This window comes from Micromys minutus, assembly GCF_963924665.1.
Source record: "Micromys minutus genome assembly, chromosome: 16".
NCBI lineage: Eukaryota > Metazoa > Chordata > Mammalia > Rodentia > Muridae > Micromys > Micromys minutus.
Window position 1 is genome coordinate 50,299,309 of NC_137985.1, and position 16,095 is coordinate 50,315,403.

General features: G+C 35.7%; 1 protein-coding gene across 1 annotated transcript in view; it reads left to right on the forward strand.

Annotated features, from left to right (window-relative positions):
- MYO9A (myosin IXA) overlaps positions 1-16,095 on the forward strand; it is a 158,315-nt gene that overhangs the window by 36,652 nt on the left and 105,568 nt on the right. Inside the window, exons 4-8 of the mRNA XM_080929818.1 lie at positions 2,290-2,352; positions 3,774-3,873; positions 5,387-5,443; positions 13,596-13,693; positions 15,929-16,055. Coding sequence (XP_080785944.1) covers positions 2,290-2,352; positions 3,774-3,873; positions 5,387-5,443; positions 13,596-13,693; positions 15,929-16,055 — 445 coding nt within the window. The remainder of the gene's footprint in view (positions 1-2,289; positions 2,353-3,773; positions 3,874-5,386; positions 5,444-13,595; positions 13,694-15,928; positions 16,056-16,095) is intronic.

Here is a 16,095-nt window from a genome sequence, read left to right on the forward strand (position 1 = left end):
TAGAGGATATTTAAAAGCCAGGCTATTACAAATACCACTATAATGTTATTTTTCCCTTTTATGTCTATTTCTCCATTAAGTAAAACTCAAGCTAAAGAACTTTTATTGTATTAACTAATTAAACATTGATTTTAATTGTCTTGAGTTTATGTTAATTTTGCATATTAAATTTCATCTAAGTTGTTTTTAGGATCTATATAGATAAACATGTCTTCCTTCTGAGATACATTGATATTGTGCTCTTTTTCTAATATTAAACTATTTTGCATTTCAGGGAAATTTGTCAGTACAAACACACACACACACACACTTGTATATATACCATACATATAAATTATTATTTTTATATTTGATGGTTATTATTATGATTTTTATATCCCTATTAATAAGTAGATGATAGCTTATTTTTTATGCTATTTGAATTATATCTCAGTCTTATGTACTTTTGCATTAAAAAAAAAAGCATACCAAAACTACTGTGTATATAACGTTTTGGCCCATCTGTGAAGAACCTAAAACCAATGTTATGAACAACCACAAAAGTCCACCGGAGATGTTCAATAGCTTTTTCATAGCTCGTTTCTTTTCTCGACTCTTAAGACTTACCAGTTTACAAAGGCTCTGTTGGTACTTTTTCTCTTAAAAGTGGGATTATTTCAAGGAGTTAGGCTTATAGTTGGGTTTCAGAAGAGAATAGTAATAGGTAAAGTCATGTATATTGCTTTTTTTCTTTTTAATCCAGAAGACACTTTATTCAATCAGATTAGCAAATCTAAAAATGTGGATAATTTTCAGCTGGGTAATGATGTTACATACCTTGGAGGCAGAGGCAAGCAGACCTCTGTGACTTTGAGGACAGCCAAAGCTAAACAGAGAAACCTTGACTCAACAGCAACAATTTTCTTAATATATACCACTTATCAAAGTCAAATCAAGACTAAATAATTTTAAAAGACCTATAATCCCTAATGAAATGGAAGAAGTAATTAAAAATTTCCTAACAAAAATAAGTCCATTGCCAGATGGTTTTAAGCTCAGAATTCTGCCAGTCTTTTTTTTTTTTTTATTTAAAACCTTTCTTGTAACACTATTCTTTTTTATCCTTTTTATTAGATACTCAGTATTTACTTTTGAGATGTTATCCCTTTACCCCGCCCCACTCCCATCCCTCAATGTATATTGCTTTTAACTTCAAATGTAATAGTAATCTCCATTGATTAAGATAGTTATGTGAATTAGGAAATAAATGTCCAGTTTCCTTTATTGAAGGAAATGCAGGAGCTTCTATTGATTACGTAAAAAAGGTAAATTTTTTTATAGTGAACAAAAACTGAGTAAACAACATATTTGGGTTGAACATTGTTATTAATTCATGTTTTATTTATTAAGCATAGATTTGTGGGGTGCATTTTGAATATCAAGCATTGTTCTAGATATTGAAGATTTAAAAACCCATGTAAACATGTTTTTTGCCTGTGACGTTTTCGTTGTCTTTTGGGGAAACAGATGCTCATAAGTTGATTATAGTAAATGATAAGTTGATTGAGATATGTTTCTGGAGGTCTTATCTAAAACATCGCTGTTTATGTTGAGTATTAAAAATTTGCCAAGTGGAAGAATTAGGAAATAATTTTATGAAGATACTTTGTTTAAGAAGTCAAATGTATACAAAATAGAGAAAAAACAGAGAAAGGACATCCTAGGTAGATTCAGTAATGATTAAGTCTTACCATATTCAATTCATCTGTCTCTTCTTTTTCTATGCTGGTTTTAAATAGAATCTCAAACACATGTGATGTGCTTTGCGCTTTTGTGAGCAGATAAATGTGTAGGCATAATATGACTACCTCATTCTCTGAATTGATAATTTTTGTTTTAGTAGAACTCATGGATTAGAATAGAAGAAAAAGAGATTTTTCTAGGAAATAGTAAATTTGAGTGATTTAATTTGTAGTAAAATTAGACATGGGCTCATAATCATGGTGATTATGTTACTGATTACTAGTGGATGCTTCTGTTTTATTTTTATTTTTGAAACAGGGTTTCATTGTGTATTTGCTCTTGATATGTTCACCTACTTATTTTACTAGCCATTTGATGACTGAGGATGTTGAGAATTTAACATGGATAAAGCTAATATGTATAACAGTTATAATGGTGAATGTGCTACTGTCACCTGGAAAATCATCCTTATAGATTTCAACTATAAACAAATAAAATCTACATTTATTTAACTTTATTATTTATTTAAATTAATTATTATTTCAACCTATTTTTTTTTTTCACCAGGGCCTATGTTGAAAAATATCTTCTGGAAAAATCCAGACTTGTTTATCAAGAGCATAATGAACGGTATATATTTTTAATTTATACAGTTAGATTTGCAGCATCACACAGATTCCCTTCATTTATTTGTATACTGTGACCCTTAATTCACTGTATATTATGTATAGATTTTATATTTATACTAACTACTCTTTCTTTTTTGGGTAGAATGCTATATTTTTAAATTCAGTTGGAAATTTTTATTGGATATGCAGAATTGTTATTCTTTCTTCTTTCTAGATAAATTTAGGACAGGAAAGTAGTTTTTCAGGTGATAGCTCATTTTCTTGAGCCATCTGTGTAGCAGTACCCAGTAAGATACTCAAATTGATCCCAGCAGTGGGAGGTACGTTCCTTACTGCCTGCCCCAACGTTCTGGGTTTCTGAATGAAAGACACATACACACAGCCTTTATTATATTTTGATAATATAATATTATCCTTAAACAGTTCAATGGTTGGGCCACTTCCTAATGTCCACAAGGCTAATCCACCTCCCTCTGATATTCCCAACTCATTACTTACTAAAATTTATATTACATTTTAGCTGCCCTAGACCCAGTTGGGTAGCTCTCCTGGGACCACTCTTCCCCAGCTTCTACATTGCGACTGTGCTCTTGGTGCTGCACAGGCTCAGAGTCTTGGTTCTCCCTTTCCCAGCATGGCAGATCTCCTCCTTCCTTCTCTTTCCTCTGTCCCTTGCCTGGAAATCCTAAAAGTCCCGCCTCTGTCTTCCTTGCCCAGCCATTTGCAGCTGGCAACTTTATTTACCAATCAAAGTCAACTTGGGGCAGGGTTCTCTCAGTATCTTACATGTGATCGAGTAGATTCTAGTGCAATTTTAGGGACCCAAATTAACGTAATACAAGCTGCCTTAGACCAAACCTGCAATATTCCCTCCTTTTGTCCAGTTAAAAAGACTCTCAGATATAAATTGAGCACAATTATAACAATTATGTAAATTCTATACCTTATAATGTCCAGATTTAAGAAAGCGAACTTTAGCATTTGTTATTCAGTCTGTATGCTTAAAAAGTTCAGGGCTTCACTGATGTTTTTACTGGATCTGTCTGAAAGTCTGGATGAACTGAGGTCATCAGGAATCAGCAGCTATTTCTGAAGTTGTTCTGGGAGCAAGTCTCTGAAAACAGCATCAGGTGAGGCAGAATTAGGCAGGGAGCTGGGACAGCAGGTCTTTTCAGCATCCTCGAGGATGAATCTTGTCAGAGGTACATCTTTGTATTTCATTCTGTAATATATGAATCTTATAACCAGATTTTTAGTGCTATAAAGATATTCGCATGAATTGTGTAAGATGTACAGATCAGTTTTAAGGATGAATTTTTGCTCCTTGTTTGAGCAGCTGAAAGAAACTGTCTTTTTATGACAAAACAAAATAAAAAAATAACTAGAATCAGTCATGTTCATTATATTCTTTGTTCCCAACAGGAACTATCATGTATTCTATTACCTCCTCGCAGGAGCAAGTGAAGAGGAGAGGTTAGCATTCCACCTTAAACAGCCTGAGGAGTATCATTTTCTCAACCAGGTAAGAATTTATGAAACACATTTTGAAATGTAGGGAATAATTAAACTTTAATTACTGAGAAAGTTTTGCCTTTATGTAGACAGTTTAAAAGGTGTGGTATACCTTCCAAATTTAAGGATTATCTACTTCATACAGTCTTAAAAATTATGTTTTATGTGCATTTTGTGTGATTCCCTTAAGAATATTAAGCTGCGTACTTTATTATCATAAAAATGTTATATTCTTTTTGTCATGACTGACTATTACATACCCCAGGATATTAAGTTTAACTATTGATTAGTGCTTATGAATTGCAGAGAGATTGCTTTGAACTTGATTTGCATGTTTTGCATCCTAATGCACATATGTCTGCATGCTATGATACTGGCATAGAGTATCACTGTATGATTTAATAAACAGTCCTCTAAACACTCTATAGGAACCCAGGCATAATGTCTCATCCCTGTAATTCTGTCGTTTGGGAAGCTGGTTGATGCTATAGGATTACCATGCTTGCTCTGCGTAATGAGTTCCAGGGCTGCTTGTGCTCCATTGTCATTTCTTATGGTAAAAACAAAACAAAATAGAACAAAGCATCAGTATAAAATTTCTCAAAGGCAAATGATTTAGAGAATGTAGTTTTTCTTTAAAATTCAGAATTCAGGTTTAAACTTTCATATTGAAGAATGATCTTCACACATTTTTCAGAATATAGATTTCTCTGTTTTTTTAATTTATTTTAAAATTCTAAATCCAGTTATTAGTGGAATTGCCACTATATTATATCACTTAAAGAATAAAATAATCCCTCATTTTTTGCTTGAGGGAAAATCTATTAATGGGAAAAAGTTCTGTATGACAATGAAAAATACCCTTAGGATTTTTTAAAATTTTAATTACACTTGAGTAAATAAAATATTATCTATTAAATATTATGAAGGTAACACAGTGGACTCTTCCTCAAATGTGCAATATACTCTACCTGGTGCTTTTTAACTTTACAACTTCATATTAATATAAACCACCTTAACTCTATGTTAGCAGCTCCAGAACTTAGAAATTACATCACTTTCTGTTTGAATGCTGTAATTTTTTTAACTATACAAAATTAAGTGTTTTTTTAAAAAGAACTAATTCAGCCCCTGAGTAATTTTTTTTTTACAAAGTTATAAGCCCTTATCAATGAGATAATTTACTGACTCAGTATTTTGCATATTTTACAGTTCTTCTGACTATCTGTGATGAGTGGCTATGGCATACATGCATAGTATCAGTACGTATAGGATAAGGAACTTAGTGACTAATACAAATATCAGAGCCACTGGGCAATGACATGTATAAGTTAAACAGAACAATAATATACAATCTCTCAGAATCTGAATATTTATCTAGTTTTTATTAGAGTATCTTGCTATGCAAAATAACTATTCTTTGGATGGTCGTCTTGCTTTCTGAATATTGCATCTCAGAGATGATTACAGAAGTATAATTCCACTCTAATAACTTCTACCTAACTAATGTGCCTTACTTTCAGATAACAAAGAAACCCCTCAGACAGAGCTGGGATGATTATTGCTATGATTCTGAGCCGGTCAGTACAAGAACCTAAATATTTTTTGTCCCTTTTAAAGGGACTTCACATTGCTCATTCACATTCATCTTCATCCAGCAGTGTGAGGAAATAGGATCACTAGTTTTATTACTTCGAGTGCTTGGTTTGCATGTAATAGTTTGTTGCTAGATCAATTTACTATTTTTTTAAATATATTTAGCCTAATGTTTAATCTTCATTTAACATTCACTTTCATGAACAGTAAATTGACTGTAATATCTGATGGCCAGCATGGAAGTGACTATTTCAACTCCAGTAATTCCCCTTCCCTCTTGAGGGTTTTATTTTGTTTTAGTGCAGTGTGACCACTAGCTACACTCTTTACCATTAAGCTTTATCCTTAGTTTAATACTTTTTAGAATTATTTTTTAATGGGCTAAAGAGATAGCTTAGTGGTTAAGAGTGCTTGCTGCTTTTCTAGAGAATGAAAATTTTGTTCCAAGCACCCAGTGTCAAAACAACTGTCTGTAATTCCAGCTTCAGGTGTTCTAATGTGCCCTCTGGCCTCTGAGAACACACACCCACATTCATATGTACACACACATATATGAATCAAATAAAAATAAATCTTTAGAAAAGTGACATCACTTTTAGGAACTAGGGAGAAAACTCATTGGAGGAAATTGTACAAACACGAACACTGGAGTTCACATTCCTGTTACCCATATAAAAGGGGTGTGGTGCAGGGCTGTACTTCCGTACTCCACAGCTGAGGGTGTAGGGTGTACAAAGACAGAACCCAGGAACTCTTTGGCTAGATGTTCTAATCGAAATAATAAGTTACAAGTTTGAGAGACCTTGTAGCAAATAAATTAGGTGGAGAGTGATAAAGGATGCCACCTTAGTCAGCTTCTGCCTTCCACATGTATTGGGTATTAATCTTTTTCATATAGTCAATGTTTATAATAAAGTCTCTCTCTCTCTCTCTCTTTCTCTCTCTCTCTCTCTCTCTCTCTCTCTCTCTCTCTCTCTCTTTCTCTCTCTCTCTAACATGTAAGAGAAACTCCTACAAAACTTTTGCATTGCAGGGAATAAGTGCCATTAATTCCGGCACTAGGGAGGCAGAGACAGGTGGATCTCTCTGAGTTTGAGGCCAGCTTGGTCTACAGAGGGAGTTCCAGGGTACCTAGGACTACACAGAGAAACCCCGTCTTAAAAAACTGAAAAGCAAGCAACCTTCTGCCGTAATTGCCAGCAAATTATTGACATTCTTATAAGCAGGGTTATCTTATGGGGCTAGAGAGATGGCTCAGTAAAGAGCATTGATGCTCCTTCACAGAACCTGGGTTCAGTCCCCAGCTCCCACATGGCAGCTCACAACTGTCTGTAACTCCAAGATCCAACACCCTCACTCAGACATGCATGCAGGCAAAACACCAGTGCATATTTAAAAAAAGGCTATTTTATGGAACTAGAAAGATGGCTCAGAGGTTAAGAGCACTTTCTGCTACTGCAGAGGACCATGGCCTAGTTCCTAGCACTCATGTCTGACACCTGTTACTCGAGTTTGAGGGATTCTGTGTCCTGTTTTGGTATCTGAAGGCACCTACATTCATGTGTATATGCTTATACATAGACACATGTACATTACACAGAAGTAAAAATCTTAAAATATTATTGAGTCTTTAACTGAGTTATATAAAGATATATGTGGTAGAAAATGACTATGTGTAACTGTGGTACATTTCAGATTTGTAACCATAAAGTCATGACAAAAATGCCTTTCTTTCACACAGTTAGGTCACTCATAAAGGACGAGAACATAGATAACATGTAGCTATATTTACTAACAAATGAATTAGGTTTAAAATTATTCTTTCCATGAACATAGCATGTCTCAATCTTTGCTTTCTCGGCTTTCTCATTGCATGTCATTATAAACAATACTAATTGCAGAGTTTGCCTATGCCACTTGGGAAGCATCAGCAAGTGTGGGTGCTAGGTTTTTCCTCCAAAGTGTACTTTCATCACCATTTCATAATCAAGAATGTATTGGTTTAAGACAACATTTTGGGAAATAGATATTTCAGTTTATATATTATTGATGAATTATAATATAAAACATATAAATTATTTTACTCCAAAGAAGCTCTTCTGGTCTATCTTTTATTTATCACATCAAATGAATCATGCCCCTTTGGAAAGAAGGTAGGCCACTGTAAACTCTCTGCAAATATGATTGATTACTTGTTCATAGTTTGCTACGGAACTGTGGTTTGGTCTGCATTTGTTTGAAGTTAAAGTAATGTTTAAGAATTTGATGAGAGAATACCAACTCAGCCATTTACTGATGTTGAGACCTTCAGAAGATCATTTAATTTTTTTCTTTGAATTTTTTTTTTTTTTTTTTTTTTTTTAGTTAATCCTTTTATTTCTGCCTGCTGTTTCAGAGTACAGTGATCTTTGGTTACTTCAGGATGCATGTGTTCTTGCACTTTGGAACATGTAGTAAGACTCTGTCTCAAAAAGACCAAAAAGCTATAGGCCTGTAATCTAGCACTCAGAAAGGCTGAGGCAGGAATATGTCAGTTTTAAATCAGCCTATGCTACTTAACAGATGTGAGGCCAGTTTGAGCTAAATAGTGAAATTTTCTTAAAAAAAAAGAGAGAGAAAAAAATCTTCAAAAATGGTCTTCAGAGTTTGCATTAAATTTGATAATATGTATGAAGAATTTGATAGAAAACTGAATGCTAAAGTGCTAGGAAAAAAATGTTTTAACTTCTACATTTGCTGCCATTATTTAAATAAGAGTTCGTCTTTTCTATTTAAAGGAACTTTTTAGCCATGATTTCCTATTTTTTGTGTGTGTGTGTGTGTGTGTGTGTGCGCGCGCGTGCGTGCATGCGTGCGTGCGCCATATGTAGGAGCTAGAGAACGATTTTGTTGTTCTCAGGTGCTGTCCACATTTGTCTGTTTATTTTAAGACCATGCTTTCCACTGGCTTGCGGTTTGGAAGTAGGCTAGACTGGTTGGCCAGCAAGACCCACTTGTCTGCATTTCCCTAGTGACACTTGCCACCATGCCCAGCTTTTAAAAATTGGGCCCTTGATTAAACTCAGACTTGCAGAGCAGGTATTTTACCTGCTGGAATACTGCCCCAGCCCATGATTTCCTGTTCTTAATACTACTTTTAGCAAATTACACTTTTCAAATAATTAGAACCAGACTATTATTATCTCTCTATTTAGTCCTAGCTGTCTTAGAACTTGGTCTGTAATGTAACTTTAAAAAATTTTCTGTTTATTTTCAAGATTAATTGGCTTCTGGCATTGTTTATGAGGGATTGTCTTGAATGTTAGTTGATTGTTAATTATTATAGAAAGATCTAGTCCATTGGAAGTGGTGCCATTCCATAATTTTGAGCCCTTTCCTGTATATATAAGGATAGAGAGTACTAGGTGAGCACTATAGTAAGCAACCAAACTCAAGGATGCATGCATTTGTTTTCTCTCTGCTCCTGACTGACAGTGTGATGCTTTAAGTTCCTGCCTTGACTTCACTGAAATGGTGGGTTTTGTCCTGGAACTGTAAGCTCAATAGTGTACACACACACACACACACACACACACACACACACACACACACACACACACACACACACACACACACTATAGCTGTCTTCAGACACACCAGAAGAGATCCCATTACAGATGGCTGTGATCCACCATGTGGTTGCTGGAAATTGATCTCAGGACCTCTGGAAGAGCAGCCAGTGCTCTAACCACTGATCCATCTCTCTAGCCCCTAAGTTGTTTTTCATCAGGATGTTTAGGCTATCTTTGTCACATTTTAGTTTTTCCTTCCCTAGTTGTTTTGAGTGTTGGTGTGTTTAAAGACTGGCTCCTGGAAGAGTGTCGTGTAAGATAAGGACAGTTTCAGTCTAGGAAATTTAGTCTGTCCTTGCCTTTTCTCTGCAACTGTCATTACAGAACAGTTAAGGAAATAAAGATTGTTTAAAAAGATTAACTTTGATTTTGGTGTTTCCTGAGACCATATTATACTTGTGAGTAAAAAATATTTGATTGAGGATGACTGCAAATATGAAAGATTTTTCTTCCAGCATTGTTTTTACTTCACCTCACCAGTATGTTAGGTTCTTGTTTCACTCACTTTTGTAGCAAATAAGAACCAAATCAGCTGTAAGACTCACTGCTGTATATGTTGCATTTATATAAACATGTTTATGCTCTCTGTCATACTATTTAAAATGTGTCACATACTTCAAATTGAATAAATGGAGGTCTTTGGTTAAATTAAAAAAAAACCTTAAATATGTTTTACTGTTTAAATATGTTCACTAAGTGCTTTGTTCTTTCAACTCAGTGGTTCTCAACTTTCCTAATACTTTAACCCTGTAATACAGTTCCTCATGTTGTTGAGGTCTTGGGTTAAAAAAAAATACACAATTTTTTGTTGCTGCTTCATAACTGTAATTTTGCTACTGTTATGAGTTGTAGTATTAATACCTGATAAGCAGGATGGTCTTAGGTGAGCCCTGTGAAAGGGTCATTCAATCCTCCAAAGACATCCTGACCTACAGCTTTATAATTGCTATTGTAGCAAATAATAGTAGTGGTTTTCCTACTGCTCCAAACCTGTCTAGTCTTAGTTTCTTAGCCACTTTAACTGTGTCAGTGGTCTCCAGCTCATGAAATGGGTCTTAAACCCACTCAGGAAGTGGTTGGTCACTCCCATAACTTCGAGCTACTAGTTCATCAGTGTACCTTGCAGCCCGTTCACTGGTGAGGATTGCAGGACTTGTACTGGGTAATACTGGTGCTTCTCTTCTCTTGAGTATGCAAAGTAGCACCTTCCAGCACATGAACTGAAGCCTATAGTGGGCATGAGCTTAATTTTTCCATATTTTGATGATGTAAGTAAGTGATGTCTTCAGCAATAGGGCTTTGCTGCTAGGTTGTGGAGTATAATCAATATCTTTGACTATAGCCTGTGATATTTGTGAGGAAATTCTATTGGACCTCTTTTGCAGGCTCAGTAAGATGTGACCCATTCCTAGAACTAAGGGCTTTACTTGGTGGCTTAAGATGTCTAGTTGGGGTATTGTTTCATCTATTATGTGGTTTCTTTATTTAAATTCATTTTTATGTATATATTTTAAGAAGTTTCTACAGTTGTAGGGTTCTATATGGCATTTCAAAGGGCTTTCAGTGTTAGTTGCTCATTCCCATATTCTCTTCTTTGCCCTGGCCTCTTGTTTCCCTCCCCATTTAACCCTCCTCTTCTAGTTTCCTTGTTAACTCCTTATAACATTATATTCTGTTTCCCTTACTTGGGAGATTAGTCTTCCCTCCTGGTTCATTACTAGGTACCCAACCTCTGAGGTTACTGTAAATGAACCATTTCTGTCTAAATCTTAAATGTAGTATCCACATGTAAGAACGTGTACATTGTCCCTTTAAAAACAACAAAGCACAAATAAACAAGATTGTATTTCAGGCCAAAGGAAATTACTTAAACATGTATAACTCCCACAATTTAGTGCATTAGTGTTCTCAACTCAAATCATGGATTTTAGACTTTATTTCAAGATGTAATCATGAAATTATAATACCTAGTATGTTTTTGAATACTTTATAGATACTCTAAATATGTTTGAAAAATGAGGAAGCACTTTATTTCCCAATCTCGCTCACTTTAGTGTGTGGTTCAGTGATTGTGCATGAAGTTTTGGGAGTGAAAGTCTTTATAGACCAGAATAGACACAGAAAAGATTTATTGAGGAAAATGGTTTGCTGTAAGAGACAGTCTTTATAGGAGAACTGTCTTGGGAGAGCGTGGGAACTATCTGTTAGTAGATAGACACATCCTACTGTCGTGTTAAACAGTAAGCTTTACTTGTCTGTCATTTTCCAATTTCTGTCTGTGGTAATGGTCTAGGTCATTAGCAGCTGTGTTTCCGAGGTCCCTGGAATCGGGTCCCATGTAGTCAGGGTCTGATTGTTTGGCAGTTTTTGTTTTTATTTTCAACCTTTTTGTTCATATTTATTTCAGTAATTTGGTCTCAGCACTGACTCAATGCTTGGATCTGTGGTTAACAAAACAGATGAGGTCTTTTGTGTGTTGAATAATTAATGTAACATTTCCTAGGAAGGTAGGCATTAGAAAGTAAATAGAAGTTTAAGATGTTTTAGACAACCTCTATAAACTGTTTCTTTGAGCTGAAATGCTAAAGTTACACTAAAAACATTCTTTGATTAGTTGTTTTATTTTATAGTTTTGGGATGGGATCATGCTCTGCAATCCAGGCTGGCTAGAGTTTGTAATCCCCCTGCCTCTGTATCTAGACTGTTGGGATTATAGGGATATGCTAACACACACACACACACACACACACACACACACTTTAAAAGTTTTATGAGTTTTTTTGTGTTCATGTGCATATGTGGTTTGCCTCTTTGTACATTTGAGTACCTGCAAAAGTCCGAAGGCATCGGATTCGCTTGAGGTGGAGTTAGTGAATTATGAGCGGTCCAGTGTGAGTGCTGTTAGCATCAGCTCCCCAGCTTGTCAAATGTTAATATAAATATAGTGCTCAGTAGCCATTTTCTTTTTTTCTATTTGGCCTTAAACTCTGTGTAGCTGAGGCTACCCTCACATTCCTCATTTTCTTCCTCCAACCTAATTACTGCTAGGGTTACAGCAGTGCTCTCTCTTTGGAGTCTGTGCCTACTTTAAAATAGAATTTAAAACTATTGGTGTCTGTCCATATGTGTGGGTGTGCGTGTTTGTGTGTGCCATCGTGCACATGCCACTGTATGGGAGTGCAGGGCAAAGATCAGCTTGTGGGATTAGTTCTTCCATTTCACCGTGTGTATCCTGCTGATCACACTTGGAGCATCAGGCTGGTCACTAGGGGCCCTTAATCTGCAGAGTCATTATGCCAGCTGAAGCTATTTTTAAAAAGTTTATCATTATTTCATGTATGTTTGATGTGTGTGTGTGTGTGGATACACAGGTGTCAGGCATGTATGTTGGGTATTTTGAAGTCACCAGTTTTTACTTTTTTGTGGTTTCTTGGGATTGATCTCAGGTTTGTTAGACTTGAATGATAAGTGCTTTTCCTGTTGAATTATCTTGCCATCCCATAACAAGTAAAAAATACTTATTTTTATTTTATTTATATGTATATATGTGTGTGCTTGTTTATGTGAATATGTGCCAAATGTATGCCTGTGCCAATAAAGGCCAGAAAGGGGCATCAGGTACCTTGGAGCTGGAGTTAAAGGTGATTGTTAGACACCTGATGTCAGTACAAGAACTAACTTGCATATTCTGGAAAAACTGCAAATTTTCTTAAGTGATCTTTTTAGCCCATGAATAACTTTTTATTGATTTATGTGATGTGGTTTTTGAGGGGTCTTCTATTTTGAAATAATGCCTCCCTCCCCCATGATCATTATGGTATGTGTGTGTGTTTATTTATTTTTGATATTCTTATTTTTTTCTTTATATACCCACTATAACACCAAATGGTTGAAATTATGTAAATCTAGCTTCACTTCTCAACTATATACTATCCTAATTTTTTTGTGTGTTTAATTCAAGATCTTACATATGATACTTTTTGGTGCTATTAAAATCAAACTTGGTAATCCACATATTTTATAAATACTGCTAGCTTTCATTTCCATTTTAAAATTAGATACTCTCTGTATTTACATATGAAATGTTATCCCTTTCCCTCACCCCTCTCCCATCCCCCTCCCCTCCACTTGTCTTCCCAAAGTTGCACTCGATCCTAATCACCCTCTCCATCCCATTGCCTTGGCTTCCCCTACACTGGGAAAACATGCCCTCCATGGACCAAAGGTCTCTTCTCACATTGATGCCAGACACTGACTGCTATCTTCAGCTACATATGCTTCTGAAGCTACTGCTAGCTTCCTAACTTGTTCTTTTTGATATCCTGTGCTGGTTATTGTTAAGGGAAGATAATATGTTCTATTAGGTATACTCAGAAAAGAGGTTTAATGGGTCTGATTGTATTTAAATATTCTGTTACATTTACTTTGCATTTACACAGAGGTCTACTTAAATTAATGAGTGGCTTACATTGTTTTTAACAAGTAATCTTGATATATATTTTCTTCCAACTCTTGCCTTAAGCAGGATTGCTTCACAGTGGAGGGAGAAGATTTGAGACATGATTTTGAACGCTTACAGTTGGCCATGGAAATGGTAGGATTTCTTCCCAAGACACGAAGACAGTGAGTTTTAAAATTTTTATTCATTTATTGTAGTTTTACAATTTCCAGTAGTACGTAAAACATGCATCTTTAAGAGAACTCCATCTTAGTTCTTTGACAGTTCCTACATGTGTCCATCTTTATTATGTCATCTTCAGCTTGTCTTCCTTTTCCTGTCTATAACCAACGAATAGAATTAGTGTTGCTTGCATAGGCATGAGATCTACCTGCAGTCACAGCCATAAAGAAAAATGACTTCCTCTCCCCAAGTAGCCACCAACTGCCAGTAACTGTTTTGCTAGGGACGGAGCCTCTCGAGCACTGTCATAGCCGTGCTGAGATTAGTCACTGGCTTGGTTTCACTCGGGTTGTTTGCAGGTTACCATGAATTCTCTGAGTTGGTAAGTTCAGCGACCATGTAATGTTCAGAAGACCGCATCTTGCAGCATTCCTCTCTATTCTTGTGTTGTGTATTTTGAGCATTATGGGATTTATACACCAGTTTCCCTAGGACAGAATACTCGACAGTCACTTATTCTTAACACTTTGACCAGTTATGAGTCTCTGCATTGACTGTCACTCACTGCTTCGCTGGTAAATGCTGAAAGTGGTGCTGATCTATGGGCAGGCCGTTTGACAGAAGTCTTTAGCAGAATATGGTAGTGGCTCCCTCTCCTGGGGCTGTGACTGCTTAGTCACCTGGCCTTTGGCCATGGTTACAGTATTGGCCATGCATTTCTTTCTGTGGAGCAAGCTCTGATCCATTTAAAAAATTGTTGGCTATCTTCTTAATAGTCATGCCGCTTTCTTTGGTGCTTTTGAGCAGTTTTATAAATGGCATCACTATTGCCTTAGTCACATTAAGGTTAGAGTGCCATCCTGCTCCCTATATAGTCTTTGAGAAGCTGATGAAAGCAAAAGTACTTTGGTAAGATGTATGTTCATGAACATTTGCATATAATTTGAGGACTTCCTGAAGCTTCCTCAAGCTCTATATAGTAGACATATTTTTAAAACTATTTTTTTGTAACAGCCTTTTCATTTTCTAAACCAGAGATTTTTAGTGTTAGATTATACATGTCCATATGTAATATTACATGCATATTTGCATGTTTGCTTTTATTTTAAAATCCCTTGATATGTGACTGTAGCTCCACAATAGAAGTGTTTGTAACATAAAACCATAAACTCAATCCCTGGCATCAGCACCTCAAAAATCAAACAATAAAACAAAACAGAAAAACCACAAAGGTTTTATACATGGCAGTATATGCAGAATATAAAAAACTTTTGATAGGGTTGAAGAGATGGCTCCTTGCATGAAGTGGTTTCTATGGAAACATGAGAGATTGAGTTCAAAGCCTCAAAATTCACATTAGAAAAAAGCCAGGGAGGCACAATGATCCTAGTGGATAAGGAAGCAAAGAGAGGGAATTCCTAGAGTCAGCTGGATAGTCAGGATAAACAAAATGGCAAGCTCTGGTTCAGCAAGAGACCTTACCTTACTATATGCCTCAAGGTGTAGAGATTTTTCTACTCACACCTGTGAATTGGAGAGATGGCTCAGAAGTTAGTTCATCCTGCTCTTCAATTCCCAACACACTTATGATTCCTCACCACCAGTTCCAGGGGATCTGCTGCCCTCTCCTGGCCTTTGTAGGCACTACATGAAAGCATTACACAGATATACTTGTAGGCATACACAAAATAATAAATAAGTTAAACTAAAAACGTATATAAAAGACACCCAATGTCTTATTTGGGCCTCCGCATGCATTCACATGCATATGCTCTTTTTATTCTTACACTCATATGTACAGCACAGTACAGCAACACACACACACATACCAAAACCCATTTATTTTAGAAAATGAAGTAATTTATTATTTAAGCAAACTATTAAAAATTAAAGCTACAACCTTGTCCTTTACCAGAGAAATAACTTTTATCTGTTTAGTTTTTGAGACAGGGTCTTACTTTTATGCATTATTTAGACCACTTGAAAGATCTGAGTGTAACGGCCTGCCTTAGCCTCCAAAGTAATTCAAACTACAGACAGACACTTTTGTATCAGAGTGTGTGGGATTAATGTTACATGCAATTTGTTTAATAAAGTTTAAATAATAACGTTTGATTAAAATTACTCTTGTGAAGATAAAATATTTCATACTTTGAACTGGTGAATTTGTTTTGGATACTAGAGTGAATGAGCTTTGAGAATGCACACTGCAAACTAACCTGCTTTTATTTTCATAGGATCTTCTCTTTGCTCTCAGCAATACTACATCTGGGTAATATCTCATATAAAAAGAAGACCTATCGGGACGACTCTATTGATATCTGTAATCCTGAAGTACTGCCTATTGTCTCAGAGTTATTAGAAGTGAGTCATTTGTTTTCGATCCTTATTCTAGATACTGGGT